This window comes from Aquila chrysaetos, chromosome 15 (genome assembly GCF_900496995.4).
Source record: "Aquila chrysaetos chrysaetos chromosome 15, bAquChr1.4, whole genome shotgun sequence".
Lineage (NCBI taxonomy): Eukaryota > Metazoa > Chordata > Aves > Accipitriformes > Accipitridae > Aquila > Aquila chrysaetos.
Window position 1 is genome coordinate 28,474,267 of NC_044018.1, and position 15,456 is coordinate 28,489,722.

Sequence of the window (15,456 nt, forward strand, 5' to 3'; positions counted from 1 at the left end):
CCATCCCTTTGGCCGCGTCCCTCCTCTTCCTCGCACCTTAGGAAAGAGCCACAGGGAAAAACAACTGGCTCCGTGCTTTCGGGGCAGCCAGAAAGTCCCTGGGATAATGGGAAAGGGGAAAATGCTGCAAATCCCCTTCATGGGCAGCAATGCAGCTCCTTGGGGACACAGGGGGGATCCAGGGGGATCCAGTCGGGATTTTTCTCTGGCACTAGCTTCATTTCTCTTCCAAAACCGACCTCCTTTGCAATGAGAGATGTCGGCTTCGGTGACGGTTACCGCCTCGCCCCGCGGCTGCATCCCAGAGTGCCAACTGTGCCACAACCCCACCTGGCCCGGGGATAAAATACCAGCACCCAAAATTGCACCAAAAGCCAAATTTAAACCCCAAACCGGAGTCTCGTGGAAGAATTGAGAGGCAGGCACAGGTTCCCCGTCACCCCTTTGGCTCACCCACGTCCCTGGGTGCACGGGGGAGCCTTTCCGGGGGGGTAGCGCGGCAGAGGGTGCCCGGGTGCTCGGCGGATGCCGGCAGCCGCCTCGCCTCGAACTTCCTCCATAGCAAACATCAAACCGCAGCGCGCGGCTGCGAGCAGGAACCGAGCTGCAGCCATGGCAGAGGGCAAGAGCGGGGGAGCCGGGCTCTTCGCCAAGCAAGTCCAGAAACGGTTCAGCCGGGCGCAGGAGAAGGTACGGCGCGATGCCCGCCCGCGACGCCCGGCCCCAAAAATCCCTTGATTTGATTTTACTCTTTAAATTTTTTCCACTGCGGCACTGAGAGGTGGGGGGGGTGGCACAACCGCTTGGCACCCATGGGTGCTCATAGGGTGTTAGTTTGGGCGGTTCTGGGTCAACGTCATCGTTGCTCCAAGGCTTTGGGCGTGATGGCATCTCCCCAAAGCCCCCCAGGCTGCTTTGGGTTCTCTAAAAGTGGGATTTTTCCACCCAAAGTTCCTTCCGGAGGTTACGGGGGGACCGTGCGCTTGTGGCATGGGGTCCCTTGGGCTGGCGGGAGGTGACGGTCCCCAGCAGAACCCGGCACGGGGATGGTCCCAGGAACGCCGGTGTAGCTGGCACTGGCCACGCAGGAAGCGAGGGGGAAGGGCTCCGGAAGTGGGCAGAAATGGGGTAATTCTCGGCTGTTTTGGGATGGTTCGGGGTCATCTCTTTCCCTTTCTCTCCCCAAAAAAAAGCAGGCAGCGACTCCCATTTTGGGGGCGATGCGAAGCCGCCCACCACACCAAACCCACCCGCTCCCGGGTTTCCTGGCCGGGGCTCGGTGCTAAATTCAGCTCCCCCGTGACTGTATCAGCGCGGGCCAGGCTCCGGCCGCTTCCCGGGGGGGGGGGGTCAACCTCTTCCTGGACACCCCAAAGCTCCCTCCCGCCCGGCCTCACCACGCTCCTGCGATGGTGGGTCCGGAGGCAGCCTTCGGCCACAGACCATCCTCATCCTCGGTACGGTGTCACCGGTGCCCGGCGAGGCAGCACCCAAGGCTTCACCTGCACCCACAGTCACGTGCGTGGGTGTTTTGGGGTACATAGGGCTGCACCTACAGGGTTTTACAGGGTGGGGTGATCGGTTAGCACCCAAAAAGTCACCATTTTCCTCTAAAAAATAAAAGCACCAAAATTTTGCATTCCCCATCCAAATCCCTGCTCGGCATCAGCTGTGCTGGATCCTCAGCATTCCCTGAGAGGGGCTTTCGCCGGTGCCGACCCCACTCCTGCCAGGAGCTAGAGCCCGGTGGGCAGCGCCGAGGTCAGAGCTGACAGTTCTTCCCACATCTCCATCTCTCTCCATCCCAGGTTTTGCAGAAATTGGGCAAAACGGTGGAAACCAAAGACGAGCAGTTCGAGCAAAGCGCGTACAACTTCCAGCTGCAGCAGGTTGCACCAGGGAGCAGGGAAAGGGGGGACGGGGACACCCTTACACCACCCCTTGGTCCCGCTGCCTCCCGGGGTCCCTCCGTCCCCGTTGGGCTTGTGGAAATCACCACAAGCCCTCAGGGACAGCCCTGACCTGTCCCTTCGCTGCGTTGCTTTGCAGAACGAAGGCAATAAACTCTACAAAGACCTGAAGGCTTTCCTTGGCGCGGTGAAAGGTACGGCACCCCATCCCCATAAATATGCCGGGAAAACCCTATGGGCACTACAGAGGAGCCGGGAGGGGTTTGAGCATCACTGCATTTTCTTACCCAGGATAATAAATAATAATAACAACAATAACAATAATAATAATTAGTAATACATAATAATACATATGAACTATAATAAGTAATACTAAATAATAAAAAATTATTAAATAAAAAAATAATAAATAACATATTTGCATCCCCTGGCCGGGCGGCAGTGATGCACGAGAGCTCCCGGAAAGTGGCTGAAACGCTGCAGGAGATTTACAGCACCGACTGGGACGGTCACGAGGAGCTGAAATCCATCGCAGCTGTGAGCCCCTTGACATGCCCCCGCTGTCCCCAAGGGTCCCCTTTGAGCATCAGGGGGGGCGGCGAACTGAGCTGGGGGGGGTTCCCGGGGGATGCAGCCCAGCACGTACCGACCGAGGGAGGGTTTGGGGGGGGGGATTCCGGGCGTTATAGCCCCGTCCCCGCTTCTTCCACCCCACAGAGCAATGACCTCCTGTGGGACGACTATGAGGCGAAGCTGGCCGACCAAGCCCTGCGGCTGATGGAGAACTACCTGGCTCAATTTGGGGACTTTAAGGTACCCCTCGTGCGCGGTGTCGGGGCGGGGGGGGGCAAAGGGCTGTATCCTGGCTCACCTTGCCCCCCCGCGCAGGAGCGCATCGCCAAGCGGGGCCGTAAGCTGGTGGACTACGACAGCGCCCGGCATCACCTGGAAGCTCTGCAAAGCGCCAAGAAAAAGGACGAGGCGAAAATCGCCAAGGTCGAGCCTCCCATGGGACCCCCACCTGGCGCAGCCCCCCATGTTCTGGCCGTGCCGGCAAAGCCACGGCCCCCCCTTTCCTCCCCGCAGGCTGAGGAGGAGTTTAATAAAGCCCAAACGGTGTTTGAAGACCTGAACAGGGACCTTCGGGAGGAGCTGCCGGTTCTGTACGGCAGGTACCGGGGGTGCCGCAGGGGCTGGGGGACATTGCAGGACTGGGGGACATCGCGAGGACTGGGGGACATCATGGGGCTGGGGGTCATTGCAGGGGCTGGGGGACGTCATGGAGCTCAGGAACATCGTGGGGCTGAGCGACATTGTGGGGCTGGGGGACATCGTGGGGGCTGGGGATGTCACAGGGCTGGGGGACATCACAGGGGCTGGGGGACATTGCAGGGCTGGGGGACATCGTGGGGACTGGGGGACATCACGGGGGCTGGGGATGTCGCAGGGGCCGGGGGACATTGCAGGGCTGGGGGACATCGCAGGGGCTGGGGGACATCGCAGGAACTGGGGGACATCGCGGGTACTGGGGGACATCGCGGGGCTGGGGGATGTTTTGGGGCTGGGGGACATCGCAGGGCTGGGGGATGTTTTGGGGCTGGGGGACATCGCGGGGCTGGGGGATGTTTTGGGGCTGGGGGACATCGCAGGGCTGGGGCAGGCACGTGGCCCCGGGGGATGATCCTGCCCAGAAGCCGATGGCATCCGCAGCACCCCCCATTTGCAAAGGCAGCCCCCTCCCGCCCCCCCGGCTCCCCCCGAAAAAGCATCCTCTGAGCCCGAGGTCCCCAAAAACTACTCGCTGAGCCCCGGGACGCGGGCTGGGCGCAGGTGCCGGTGGGTGGGTGCCGTTGTCCCCCCCCCCGTGGTGGGGAAGAAGTGGGGTTTTCTCCCCAAAGGCCACGGGTGGCTGCGACAGCCGGGAGGCGGCAGCACCATGGCTGCAGCGGGGCGGCCCCGGGGACAAATGTCCACGGCCACTTCGTCCTCACCACGGGGGTTAATTTGTCATTCCCCACCTCCACGGAGACCCCAGAGGATGGGTGCTCACCGGTTGGGTGCTCAGCACCCCGAGCCCCCGCGGGAAACGGGTCGGCACCCCCGAACCCCCACCACCACCTCCCGCCGTGTTTTCCCTCCCGCAGCCGCATCGCCTGCTACGTGACCATCTTCCAGAACATCTCCAACCTCCGCGATGTCTTCTACAAGGAGATGAGCAAGGTGGGGGGGCAAGGCAGCACCCCAAAACACCTCTCCCCTCGCCCCCCCGCCCAGCAGTCTCGTAGCCATCCCTGGGCGCTCCGGCTACACCGGTGCCAGTCACCCGCCTCGAGTCCTCGCTGCTCTTTGTTTAATTTAATAATTTAGAGCAGCTCAAGGATGTTCATGGTGCTGCCAGGGGATGGGTGGCACCGTGGGGGCCCCTCTGATGCATTTTTCTCCCCCCCCCAAACCGTCCTTTGCAGCTCAACCGCGACCTCTACGAGGTGATGAGCAAACTGGACAAGCAGCACTCCAGCAAAGTCTTCATCATTAAAGGCATCCCCAGGTAAACGAGCGGGCGAGTTCTGGTAGGGTGGGGGGCTTCAAGTGGCCAAATCATCCCCCCCCACCCCAAAAAGCAGATGGGTGATGCAGCCCCCAGTCCTATAGTCCTGGGATGGGTGAACATCTCCCGACCCCGGGTTGAGGGCGCTTTGGTGGCACTGGATTAATTAATTTGGGTTGTTTGCCGATCACGCCGGATGAGGAAGCATCACCTGCAAGCCGGGGCGGTGATGCCGCGGTGCCATGTGTCCCCAAGGATGATCCTTGTGGGACGTGCCGGAGGGGGGCTTCACCCCTCTGTCCTTCCCCCACGCAGCAACCGGCGCTCGCTGGTCATCTCCTCGCCGGTGAGCCCCCCGGCCATGTTCCCCTGCCCGGGGAAGGCGCCGGACTGGCAACCCATGGTGGAAGCGGAGGCGACGGCGGGGTCCCCCGGGGTGGGCAGCGGCGCCGCCGACGCCGTCTCCAACGGGGAGCTGGGTGCCGGCATCCCCGGCCCGCCACCGGCTTCACCTGCCAGCGGTGGGTCCCTGTCGGAGACGGCGTCGGTCTCCAGCGAGGAAGCCCCGGAGCCTGGTCCCGGCCCCGAAGCTCCATCCCGCGAGGAAGGGACATCGGCGGCAGCCATGGAGCCGGGTGCCGACTCGCCCGGGCTCCCCGAAAACCAGGGTCCAGAGCCGTCGGGGGCCGCCGTCGGGGCGCAGGCGGGGGCCGAGGGCATCGCCGCCTCCCTGGCGTCGCTGATTTTATCGGAGGCGATTGCCCAGGCCGCCAGCACCGCGCCGCCGGAGTCGGAAAAAGCCGTGGCCGGGCTGGAGGTGAGCAAAGCCCCGGCCACCGCAGGGGACCCTCGTCAGCCGGATGGCGCGGCCACCAACGGTGAGGGTCGGGCACATCCCGGGGAGCCGCCGTCCCCAGCCCCAGCCGTCCCCTGCAACGTCCCCGGTCCCGCGGCGGAGGCACCGGCGTGTCCGTCCCCGGGCAGCGCCACGGGCGAGCCCGGCGACTCCAAGGACAGCGTGGAGGCGATGGACGTCGAGCCAAAGGTGGCCGAAACTCAGGTGAGAAAGTTCTGGTGCCGGGAGGGGAGATGCTGTGGTGGGGGCCACATCCGTGCCCTGCGATGGCAAGGGGATACCCGGCTTGTTCGGAGACCCGACCTGTGCTGGGGGGGCATCCAGTGGGCTTGCGGGGACATGGGGCCGGAGGGGGTCCATGGGACAAATCCAGTCGGGTGCGATGCTCCTCCGCTGGCAGATGGGGCTGGATCTGGCCCTCGACACGGCGTCAAGCGGCCCCAGCTGAGGTGGGTGCAGCAGCACCATGGGGCAGACACCGACCCGACCTCCCCGGCCGGACTCGGTCCTTCTTGGGTCCAGTTTAATCGAAGCACGAGGTCTCCATCCCACCCGGCTCAGCGTCACCTCCGTGTCTCTCCCAGGAGCAAGCCTGTCCTGGGATGCTGGAGCAGGAGACGAGCCAGGATGCAAGCCAGGACCCCCCACCAGCAGCAAATCCCCCCCAGGACCCCACCGAGACCCTCACCTCCCTGTAAGCCCAGCACCCGGCATGGGAAACGGGCATCTTACGGTGCCACCGGCAGATCGCTTTGTTTCACCGAAACTGTAACGCGCTTCCCACCCCCCATCCCGTGTGAAATAAAGGCAGAGGGCAGAAAAGGTGATGAGAGGAGGGCGAAGATGCCGGCGAGGGCCAAATCTCCATCCTGCAAAAGCCCAGCGCCGGCTGGGCTGGGGGGGCCACGGGGAGTGCCGGGGGGTCCCCACCTGCGGGTTTACGGCGGCCGAAGCTGGGTGCAGGAGGGATCTGTCGCCCCGTTCTCCCCTGGCACCCAATGCCGCTGTGACTCAGGAAAAAGGCGTCAAGCTGGTTTCGCCGGCTCCCAGAAAATGTGCTGCCATGCAAAAAAAAAAAAAAAAAAACAAAAAAAACCCGCCCCTGATTTTACCTCCCCCGTGCCGCCAAATTCCCCCATATTGAAGCAAAACCCCATTGCCAATTGCCGCCCCGGTGCAAGAGCTTGCGTCGCCGCCCCGATGCCTGGTGATGGGCTGGTTTGCCAGCGAGCGAGGGGTTAACGGAGGAGGTATTTCTGGGATTTTATCATCATTGCAGCCAGACTGGAAAGGTGAGGCAGGAAAAGGGCAACGCCTTCGCCTGGGCGAGACTCGGAGCCGCACATGGTGCCGGCAGCCGCTCGCCCCGGCACAGCGGGCGCAGGTAAGAGCTGGGGTGGGGGGTGACGTGGCTCCTGGGGTGACCTCCCCAAAAAAATTCACCCTTTCCCGGGAGGTTTGGAGGGGTTTGGCTGCATCGGGCACGTGGACTTGCACCGGGAGGCAACGGGAGTCGTGCCACCAGGGACGCCGAAGCGTGGCTGGTTTTTTGGGGAGAAGCTGAAATGTCGGCTCTCGGCCGGGTGTTTTCCAGCTGGATTTCAGGCGGGCGGGAAGGGAAAGGGCCTGATCCCGCTACAGCAAGAGGCAGAAAGCAGAAAACCCAGTGGGAAAGCCGAGCGGGGCGCAGGGGAGAGCAAAACTGCTCCCGGGGGACCCGTCCCGGGGTGACGCAGGAGAAACGGGGGTGAGCAGGCTGCGGGGATGGGTGGCTCATCCCATCTTCCATCCGCCGGGAATGGGAATGGGAACGGGAATGGGAATGAGGGGCTGCGAGGCGCCGCTGAGCATCCCCGACGGCACTCAGCGAAGCTTTTTGGGAGCAAAGCTGCAGGGCGGGGAGGGTTTCGCTGTGGGAACGGCTCTTAAGTAACTTGGCCCGAGAGCAAGAATGAGGAAGATTATGGTTGGTTTTTTTTTTTACAACCCCTGCGTTGCTTTAAAAAAAAACCCCATGGAGATCCGTACGGATCCAGCGTGCTGGGGAAGTGAGTCACCCCCCCTCCGTCAGCCCCCCGGCACGGCCACGGCGGACGCCCGGAGGCTCCGACCGTGCGGCGGCTGGATCCCGGCCCTGGCAAGGTAACTCTGGCGCTGCAAAATACCCCGCGGTTTTCCGTGCCGTGGAGCACGGGGCTCCTTCCCGGTTGGTTTTGGGGGAGCTCCTTCCCGTGATGCCAAGGCAGGAGCGACGAGGGGGTGTCGGGGAGGAGCATCCCTCCCCTGGGGAGCTTCGCTTTCGTGAGCACTGACATTTTGATGCTGAAGCAAGTCTTTCTCCCAGCTAAAATTTGGTTTAAACTTTAGTGGGTCCCAGGACTCCATATTACAGGTGCTGCGGGTTTGTGTCCCCCACTGGCAATGCCGAACGGTTCCCAAGGAGCCCTCTTCCCGAGGCACCCGGATTGCACCCAGCTCCCTTTCCATCAAGCAGCACCTTTTCCTCTTTTCCCTTAAATCCCAATCTTAGTTTGGGGGGAAATTTTACCCATTTTTTGCTCCAAAGCCACCCAAGCAGCGGCTGCTGCTCCGTGGGAAGGTGGCGGTTGGCTTTGGAAAGCGCATGTAGCTCCCTGACGCCCGGACATCGCCGGCGGAGGAGCCCAGTGAGCTTTAAAGCAAAGCTGTGTTTAATGCAAAGCTGGGTTTAACGCAAAGCTGGGATTAAAGCAAAGCTGGGATTAAAGCAAAGCTGAGTTTAAAGCAAAGCTGAGTTTAAAGCAAAGCTGGATTTAATGCAAAGCTGGGTTTAATGCAAAGCCAAGTTTAATGCAAAGCTGGGTTTAAAGCAAAACTGTTTAATGCAAAGCTGGGTTTAAAACAAAGCTGGGTTTAATGAGTTGGTGGCTCGTGCCAGCCTGAGCTTGAGTCTGGGAGGAAGTTGTCGTTCTCAGGGGGAGCTGCGAGAGACTTGGGGTCCCGGTCCCCAGCCGGTGGGACAGGGGTCCCGCGACAGTCCGTGCACACTGCTGGGAAAGGGGAAAATTGTTTTCCCAAATTCCTGTGACTCTGTAAGCCCAAATGTTTGCACTCTGGTAGCACTCGAAAGCAAAACCTGCTGTTGTAAAGAGATGTTTTGCAAACACCCGGCAGTGCTGTGAGTCACAAGGGCATGGTGGGACAACCAGGGCAGGGCCGGATCCTGAGAAATTCATCCCGCTTTCCAAAATCCAGGCGGTCGCTGGCAGGGTTTGCGTCGCCCTGTCCTCGTGAGATGCATCCTGACAGCACGGCACGGCCGCACTCCCAGCTCCCTACTCCTGGCCCGCGTCCATGCTCCCGCGGTTAAATTTCCTCTTTTTAAAAAAAAAATAAAAAATTAAATTTTATTTCCTCCTGACATCTAGCGGCACGTCGCCGCAGAGCCGCTGAGTCACTTGTGTCCGAGCACCGGAGCCATTGCAGAACACATTTTCTGGGGGGGGTTACAAAGGTTGTCCATCCACCTTGGGCAGAGCCACCAAGGTCGATTTAGCAGCTGCTGGTCCGGCTGCTTTTTGCAGGCGAAACGTTACGGCTGCGGCATCAACCTCGGGACCCTGATCGGAGGATTTGCAAGGATTTACGGGCAATTTGAAGCTCTCAAAGTTTGAGAGCGAATTGCAGAGTCGGTGGCTGGTTTTTTTCTCCTGCCTTTGCTAGCTTTGCTGCCTCCCCGCAAGCCCGGCATGCCCCAGCCCGCTCCTCTCCATCAGCCCGAATAAAAACCTTTGCTTTGATTAGTGCTGCATGACCGCCAGCATCCCCCCTCGCGGCTCTGCCCTTCAGGGTGTTGCGTGTGAATTTATCACTTTTATTCCTTTTTTTTTGGTAGTTCTGAGGGACCCCAGACCTTCGTCTGGAAGGAGCTGATGCGATGGAAGGAGACCAGCCCCCTCTGACTGCAGGTGAGCACCCCGGGACAGCTTTGCCGGGCTGTTCGTGCCGTATAATCCTCGGCAAGACCTTGCACGGGGCCAGCGTGTGCCCCGTCCAGCTAAGCCTGGCTCAGAGCCGGGTCGGGACCAGCCTTGTTCACCTTCTCCTCTCTCCCTCTCTCCTGGCTTGATGAAGAAGAGCTGACAACCCCCTTCCTGAAGAAGGCTCACACCCCACCTCTCCACGAGGACGCCAACACCGTGGTCATCGCAGGTAGGGGCTCTCCTTGCCGGATCCACCCCGTTTACCGAGGAGCAGCTCGGTACCGACCACTTGGGGCTAAACCCTGCTCCTCTCTCTGCCTTCTCCCTGGTAGTTGTCATCACCCTGGTGTTCCTCACCCTGCTGACGGTCCTGGTGGTGATCATCATCTACCTGTACAGAAACAAAGGCAGCTACCTCACCTACGAGCAGCCGGTGGCAGAGACCAACGTGTCGGTGCAGATGGAGGATGCTCCATCCAAAGAGAAAGAAGAATATTTTATCTAAGGTTTTATCCAAGCCACCAGGCCCGGCACACACGTCTCTGATGCGCTCAGGTCCAAGGTGCCTAAAGTTCCTGGAGTTGGAGTTCTACAAGCTGGTTTTGTTTTGGGCTTGGGTTTTTTTTTCCTTAATTTATTAAGCCAGACATGGAAGGAAAAATAAATAGGTGTGTGTCAGAGCTTTGCCCATTGCTGCCCGGAGCAGACCCAGGGCAGGGAGCACTTCAGCTCAGCGGAGGAGAGCAGGCACGGCCACGCTCCGGCTGCTCGCACCCACCCCATCTCCTCCCTTTGGTGCTTTCCAATACAGCCCAGTGACAAAGGCTTGAAGAGTCGCTGTTGTTTTCTTTTTCCTTATCTCACAAAACAATTAAGTTATTCTGCTGATGATTTAGGGGTGGGTTAATTAGCATGGCTAATTTGGAGGCTAAGGTTAAGCGTGCATGTAAAATAGGCTGATGGATCGTGCAAGTTACAGAAAGCCCCATTGTAACTACAAACCCGGGGAAGCTCGTCCCTGCCCCGAGAGGCGCCTGACCTCGGCGGGCTCGGGGAAATCAGAAGCGGAGCAGGTTTGCTTCGTCCACAGAGTCGGCTTTAGCACCGACACATAGGTGCAGGCAGGTAGTGACACTAGTTTTCCTCTGCTTTTGCTACGCACAAAGATGGGGTGAGGAGCAGCTCCAGACGTCCCTCCCCTGCTCCCTTCTCAAGGGCAGTTCCTCCTTTAAATCAACACCACCACCCCCCAGAAAAACCCAACAAACCCAAAGGAGGAAGTTCACAAAATAGCAGCAAAGAGGAAATAAGTGAAGAAACCCTAAGGCTTGCAATGGGCAGGAACCAAGGGGTTTTATTTGAGGTCTAATGCAAATTTGCTACTTTATTCAAATTTTCAAAATAGTCTTTATTCTACTTTTTTTTTAGTATAAAAAAATCCACAAGTTAAGTGCACCACAGTGTATACAGAGAGAGACGTAATGCTGAACTTTCATAACAGTCAGTTGTATGGTTAAACACAACATATACAGGACACAGATTTAGATTAAACTGAAACCTCAAGATAAAATATATTTGAATCTGGTATTTTTCTTCATAAAACAAAACAAAACCAAAAAAAAAAAAAAAACCAAAACATTGAGGATCCCTGAAATATTCTTCTTAACCCTAATAAGACTTCATTATACCCAAGTCATTTTTAAAGTATGCATTCATAAAACAACCCATTAACCAAGCTAATTTGTGTGTTGATTGACAGTTGCTACACACCCTTGGACAGATGGTAACCAGCCTCTCTGTCTGAACAACAGCCTTAAGGAGTTTTGGTGTCAAGACACCAGGTTGAGTTTAAAAAAAAAAAAAAAAAAAAAGTTTGTTTATTAAGCATCGCTCTAAAAGCCTAGTTAGCATTGAATGAAATGTTCAAACATGAGTTGCATTGTGTTTCTGGCACCAAAGCATGGCTTTGATTAGATCTAATGTGCAAAGAAATCCAAGATTACTTGGAGTGTATAAAAAAAATCCCATGATACACGCCAGCTGCATACCTTCCTGGAGGAAAACGATGGGCGAATGTGACCACGGAGTGCTTCGAGGGATCCGTTCTAGAGTGAGGTCAGGAAGAAAGAAGCGCCAAGGTGCCCTCCCCGCTACTGGGAAGTGAAGTTTGCCTCGCTTTTCTATCCAGCACCTTTGCTTCGATGGAAGGGAAACCCGGGTGGTTGTGGCTCTGGGTCCAGCGGACCGGTACGAGCATGAAGGGAAGGCGAAACCGGATCCGCTCCCTCGCCCTCCCCAAAGCCAGTGTATAGGTAGCCGATTAATAAAAGCTCAGCGCTGCGGTATTACTCCAGTGAAAGGAAAGGAAGAGGCAGGGCTGCTGAGCTCACATTCATTTCGTGAATTAATCCCCCCCCCCTCCCCGTTTGAACAGAGGCACTGCTATCGTTAACAGGGTTTCTTGTTTCGCTTGGAAGTGCCTGCAGGGCTGGGCACCGAACCAGGAAGACACCTCACCGCTGTGTGTCTGATCTGCAACTTCAGGTTAATATGGACTAAAGCAGTTACATCGTGAGAAGTGCTGACAGTATGTGATGTCTTTCCTTACACAAATGTAGCCCCCCCCCTCTCCCCCCGTTCCCCTTCCTTCTTCACCAGATAGTGTAGCCACCGTCTGAGCCTCCCAGGAAGAAGTTTCCCTTCCGTTGCGTCACCAAGACGTTGGCTCCCTGCATTACGGCCAGCTGGGCGGCATTGGGGGGACAGCCAGGAGGGGGGGGGCTGGAAGACAGAAAAAGGAGAGGGGGAGAGGATAGTTGAGGTCGGTGCCACGACAGGAGCTGGCACAAAGCCACCGCGGGCCGCAGGGACCCAGAAACCTCCCAGTCGATGTCCCCGTCACTTGCTACCGAGCAAAGATTGAGCAACAGAGTCCCGGAGTTGATGGGAAACGCTCGGCTCCTCGTCCGTGCCCTGCCCTCTCTTTTTGGAGCCCGCAGCCCATATGGCTGGCCCTGGCTTTTTGCCCACGCAGAGGAGCCTGTGAGCTGTGGAACAAGATCTTCACGTGGCCATGAGCGCTGGGTGGAAAGTCCAGGGGAGCAGGAACTTCCCACAGCTCCCCCATAGCACAGAAAGAGGCCAAGTCTGCGTTTGGGGCCAGGGAAAGTCAGGTCGCTAAGCAGCCCTACTGGCTTGCCTTCCCCTGAGGCGCATTATGCCATGGCCCCCAGGCCAAATCAGGGCTAGCACTGGCCACGCAATGGTTTTGCTGAGCCATAACCACCTGCGAGCCTAGGCAGCTCCAGAGCCATAGGCTGGCCAGAGACAGCAAACCCTTAGCATGAAAGTACGAGCCTACTCTTCTCTCAAATGATGAATTGGGTAAGAAATATGTTTTTCTCAGAAAAAAAAAGGACATCATCTCCCCCGCTATACTGCCCGCGAACCCCTAACGCTGAAGCACGCAGGGTTTTGAGGATGCATTAATACTTACAGGGATGCTGGCTGTTCCACCAGCCCCAAACCTTGCTCCAGCATCAAAGCCACCTTCAACAAGGACTGTCGATCCCGGAGGATAAACCGGTCCCACGGGGTAATACGCCATCGGGACCGATGAGCCGATCGGACCCACGGCCACAGACTGGGCCATGGGCAGGAAGACAGAAGTGCCCGGATATGCCGCAGACATCGTCGGTACGGTGGCAGCCCCCAGAGGCACGAAGCTGGGACGGTAAAGCTGGGAAAAAAAGCCGTGCAAGCAAGTTTAGAGACTTGTTATTCTCCACACCCAGTCGTTTACTCAGCCTTGCTGTCAAAGCACTAGCTCCAAAGCAGACTTTCACCCTCCTCCTTGCACAAGGGAGTCCCTGTCCCTGAGCGTTTACTTTGGGGTATCGTAAAAGGACATTTTTCCCCACTGTTGGAGACAGTTTTCCCCCACTGCCTGCAAGAATTCAACTAAGAGAGGTTATTGTAGGTGTGTTTTACAGCTACAGGTGAGCTAAGTTTGTCATCTTAACTTAAGGGGAAGCTTTGAACGTTTGTCACTTTGAGTGGGTGATTCAGATCTCGTAAGAGAATCCAGGGACAGACCACTGCCCAGTGACATAAGCAGCAAACAAGTCCTCCAGGCAAAAAAAAAAAAAAAAAATTGCAGCTCTAAACTTATTCAAAGTTTTTTTTTCACGGGGAGGGGCCCCAGAAGAAAATAAAGCTTTTGGAAAAGCGTCCCGCCTACCTCGGAATAAGCAGGAGGTGCGTCTGTGTAGGGCGGTGGCTGTGGAAGGGGCATAGTCTGTGGGTACACGGCGGGGTTGGCGGGGGACTGGACGGGGTAGGACGGCTGGGTGGGATATTGTCCTGCAAGAAAGAGGAGAATTCAACCCGAGGCAGAAACAAAGCCAGACAGGACACTGACGAGTTGTTTGGTTGGTTGGGTTGTGTTTTTTTTTTTTTCAGAAAGCCCCGTTTCTTAATTATCACGTGAGCAGAAGGGAGTATCAGCTCTAGGAGCGTCCGGGCACAACTAACTCGCAGTATTGCCTGGGCGATCGACCCCCCCTTTCCCCCCTGAAACCACAGACACTCGGCTGTCCTCGGCCGGACTTCGGCAGTCCAGTCCAGGGCCAAAACAAAACCGAGAGTTAAAATACCCTTTTGCCGGAACTGGGAGCGATGAGAAGGCAAGAAGCCCGACAAAGGAAGAAAAATAAATAATAATACGTCAAATTATTCTGGGTCACCGCGCCAGCGCTCGGACTTGCAAATTCTTAAACCGAAACCAAAACAAACCAGACCCGATCGCAGTTTTGGGGGGCAAAGACGAGGCAGCGTTGGGGCGAGTGTTTTCCCACGTGTGTCCCCCCCCCGACGTGGCGGCAGGAGGGGGCCGATCTCCTGGTCGTGCTGGGTGGAAAATCACCTTTGCTCTGACGACGCTGAAGGGTTTTAACGAGCTCCGAATTCGGCCCCTTCTGCTGGGATCCGGAGGGGCTCCTGGGGTCCCCCCAGCACCCTCTGACCCCGGCCTGACCCCCCCCCAACCCACTGCTGGGAGGGAGCCCGTTAGGCCGCGGGGGGGGGGGGCAGCCCCCCGTGGGTGCCCCCTCCCCGGCTCCCCCCCAGCCTGGGCCTGTCGGGGGGGTCTCAACCCCTTCAGCTGCCCCCGATGTTGTCCCCCGGGGGGGTCCCCCTGATCCAGCTCCCCCTGCATGCAAGGGGGTCCAAACCCCCCCCGCCGTGGGTCCCCGGTGTCACCCACGGGGTCCCCCCCTTTACACCACACAAGGGCCCCCCCCCCGTGATGCAGGGGCTCTCCCCCACCCCCCCACGGGCCCCCCCATTACGTCACCCGCGCGGGGGGGTTCTCCACACTATTACATCACCCAAGGGGTCTCCCACAGCCTGCCATAAAATGGGGTCCCTTCTCACGTCACCCGAGGGATCCCCTACGTCAGCGGGGGGGGGGGGGGGTCTCCCCTACCTCAGCGCCCCCCCCTCCATGTAATGGGGTACCCCTCGCCTCACGCGTGAGGGGGGCCCTCTCGCTCCAGCCCCCCCCCCGACACCTACTGGGGTCCCTCTTACGTCACCCGGGGGATCCCCTACGTCAGCGGGGGGGGGGGGGAGGAATGTCTCCCCCACCTCAGCTCGCCCTCCCCGTACGGAACGGTGGACGCCTTACGTCACGGCGGGGGTGGCTGTTTCCCCCCCCCCCCCCCCCCCCCCCGCCCCAATGGGGCTCCCGGCACTCACAGGGTTAAAGGCCGGGCCGAGGCCGGCGGCGCCATGGCGACCCGCGCGCCCGCCCCCCCGCCCCTCTCCCATTGGCCGCCCGGCGCCCGCGCGGCCCCGGCCCGCTCGCGCGGTCACGCGCTGCGGCGCCGCCCTTAAAGGCGCCGCGTCCCGGGACGGCGCTCCCCGGTGTTTGGGGCGGGGGGGGTGGGGGGGAGCTGCCGGTGAAAGAGGGGAGGGTGGGGGGCGCGGCCCCCCCCCGCCGTCCTTGCCTTTGCCGTTCATGGCGGCGCTGGCTCCGGCGGCGGCTCCCGCTCTGCCCGCGCCGCGCGCTTCCTCCTCGGTGTCACTGCGGCGCTGCGGGAGGGGGAGGGCCGCGGGGGGCGGGGCCCGGAGGGGGGGGGGGAGGGAAAGCAGGAAGCGGGCGCGGCGCGCATGCGCGCG

At 59.1% G+C, this 15,456-nt stretch overlaps 3 protein-coding genes across 11 annotated transcripts; 2 read left to right on the forward strand and 1 right to left on the reverse strand.

Moving 5' to 3' along the window:
• The first annotated feature begins 507 nt into the window (after nt 1-507).
• Nucleotides 508-6,136, forward strand: BIN2 (bridging integrator 2). The gene is made up of 11 exons (XM_030037052.2): nt 508-690; nt 1,809-1,889; nt 2,050-2,104; nt 2,353-2,447; nt 2,628-2,723; nt 2,799-2,906; nt 2,997-3,082; nt 4,055-4,130; nt 4,376-4,458; nt 4,774-5,518; nt 5,899-6,136. Exons 1-11 carry the CDS (start codon nt 526-528, stop codon nt 6,010-6,012), a joined length of 1,704 nt encoding a protein of 567 aa, XP_029892912.2. The 5' UTR covers nt 508-525; the 3' UTR covers nt 6,013-6,136.
• Nucleotides 6,137-6,465: 329 nt separating this feature from the next.
• LOC115350934 (small cell adhesion glycoprotein) lies at nt 6,466-10,528 on the forward strand. 9 transcript variants are annotated; one of them, XM_030037068.2, is made up of 4 exons: nt 6,466-8,981; nt 9,189-9,261; nt 9,428-9,505; nt 9,609-10,528. In XM_030037068.2, exons 2-4 carry the CDS (start codon nt 9,231-9,233, stop codon nt 9,779-9,781), a joined length of 282 nt encoding a protein of 93 aa, XP_029892928.1. In that variant the 5' UTR covers nt 6,466-8,981; nt 9,189-9,230; the 3' UTR covers nt 9,782-10,528. The 9 variants fall into 9 exon arrangements, with proteins under 9 accessions (XP_029892928.1, XP_029892933.1, XP_029892926.1 ...); XM_030037073.2 differs by having other exon boundaries at nt 9,431-9,505; XM_030037066.2 differs by having other exon boundaries at nt 6,466-7,456.
• Nucleotides 10,529-10,663: 135 nt separating this feature from the next.
• Nucleotides 10,664-15,405, reverse strand: DAZAP2 (DAZ associated protein 2). Its single transcript, XM_030037064.1, has 4 exons — nt 15,285-15,405; nt 13,517-13,638; nt 12,773-13,015; nt 10,664-12,056 (listed from the first exon to the last, which is right to left on the reverse strand). The coding sequence occupies exons 1-4, from the start codon at nt 15,295-15,297 to the stop codon at nt 11,928-11,930; spliced, it is 507 nt and encodes a 168-aa protein (XP_029892924.1). The 5' UTR covers nt 15,298-15,405; the 3' UTR covers nt 10,664-11,927.
• Nucleotides 15,406-15,456: the final 51 nt, after the last annotated feature.

What these genes read in the sequence shown, in the direction of transcription:
- BIN2 (XM_030037052.2), top strand. Translation starts at nt 526, where the DNA reads ATGCCGGCAGCCGCCTCGCCTCGAACTTCCTCCATAGCAAACATCAAA. An exon ending in CTCAATTTGGGGACTTTAAG is followed by an intron (nt 2,724 to 2,798) that starts GTACCCCTCGTG and finishes CCCCCCGCGCAG; the next exon opens with GAGCGCATCGCCAAGCGGGG. An exon ending in CTGCCGGTTCTGTACGGCAG is followed by an intron (nt 3,083 to 4,054) that starts GTACCGGGGGTG and finishes TCCCTCCCGCAG; the next exon opens with CCGCATCGCCTGCTACGTGA.
- LOC115350934 (XM_030037068.2), top strand. Translation starts at nt 9,231, where the DNA reads ATGGAAGGAGACCAGCCCCCTCTGACTGCAG. An exon ending in CCAGCCCCCTCTGACTGCAG is followed by an intron (nt 9,262 to 9,427) that starts GTGAGCACCCCG and finishes GGCTTGATGAAG; the next exon opens with AAGAGCTGACAACCCCCTTC. An exon ending in CAACACCGTGGTCATCGCAG is followed by an intron (nt 9,506 to 9,608) that starts GTAGGGGCTCTC and finishes TCTCCCTGGTAG; the next exon opens with TTGTCATCACCCTGGTGTTC.
- DAZAP2 (XM_030037064.1), bottom strand. An exon ending in CACCTCCTGCTTATTCCGAG is followed by an intron (nt 13,016 to 13,516) that starts GTAGGCGGGACG and finishes TTTTTTTCCCAG; the next exon opens with CTTTACCGTCCCAGCTTCGT. An exon ending in GTGGAACAGCCAGCATCCCT is followed by an intron (nt 12,057 to 12,772) that starts GTAAGTATTAAT and finishes CTGTCTTCCAGC; the next exon opens with CCCCCCCCTCCTGGCTGTCC.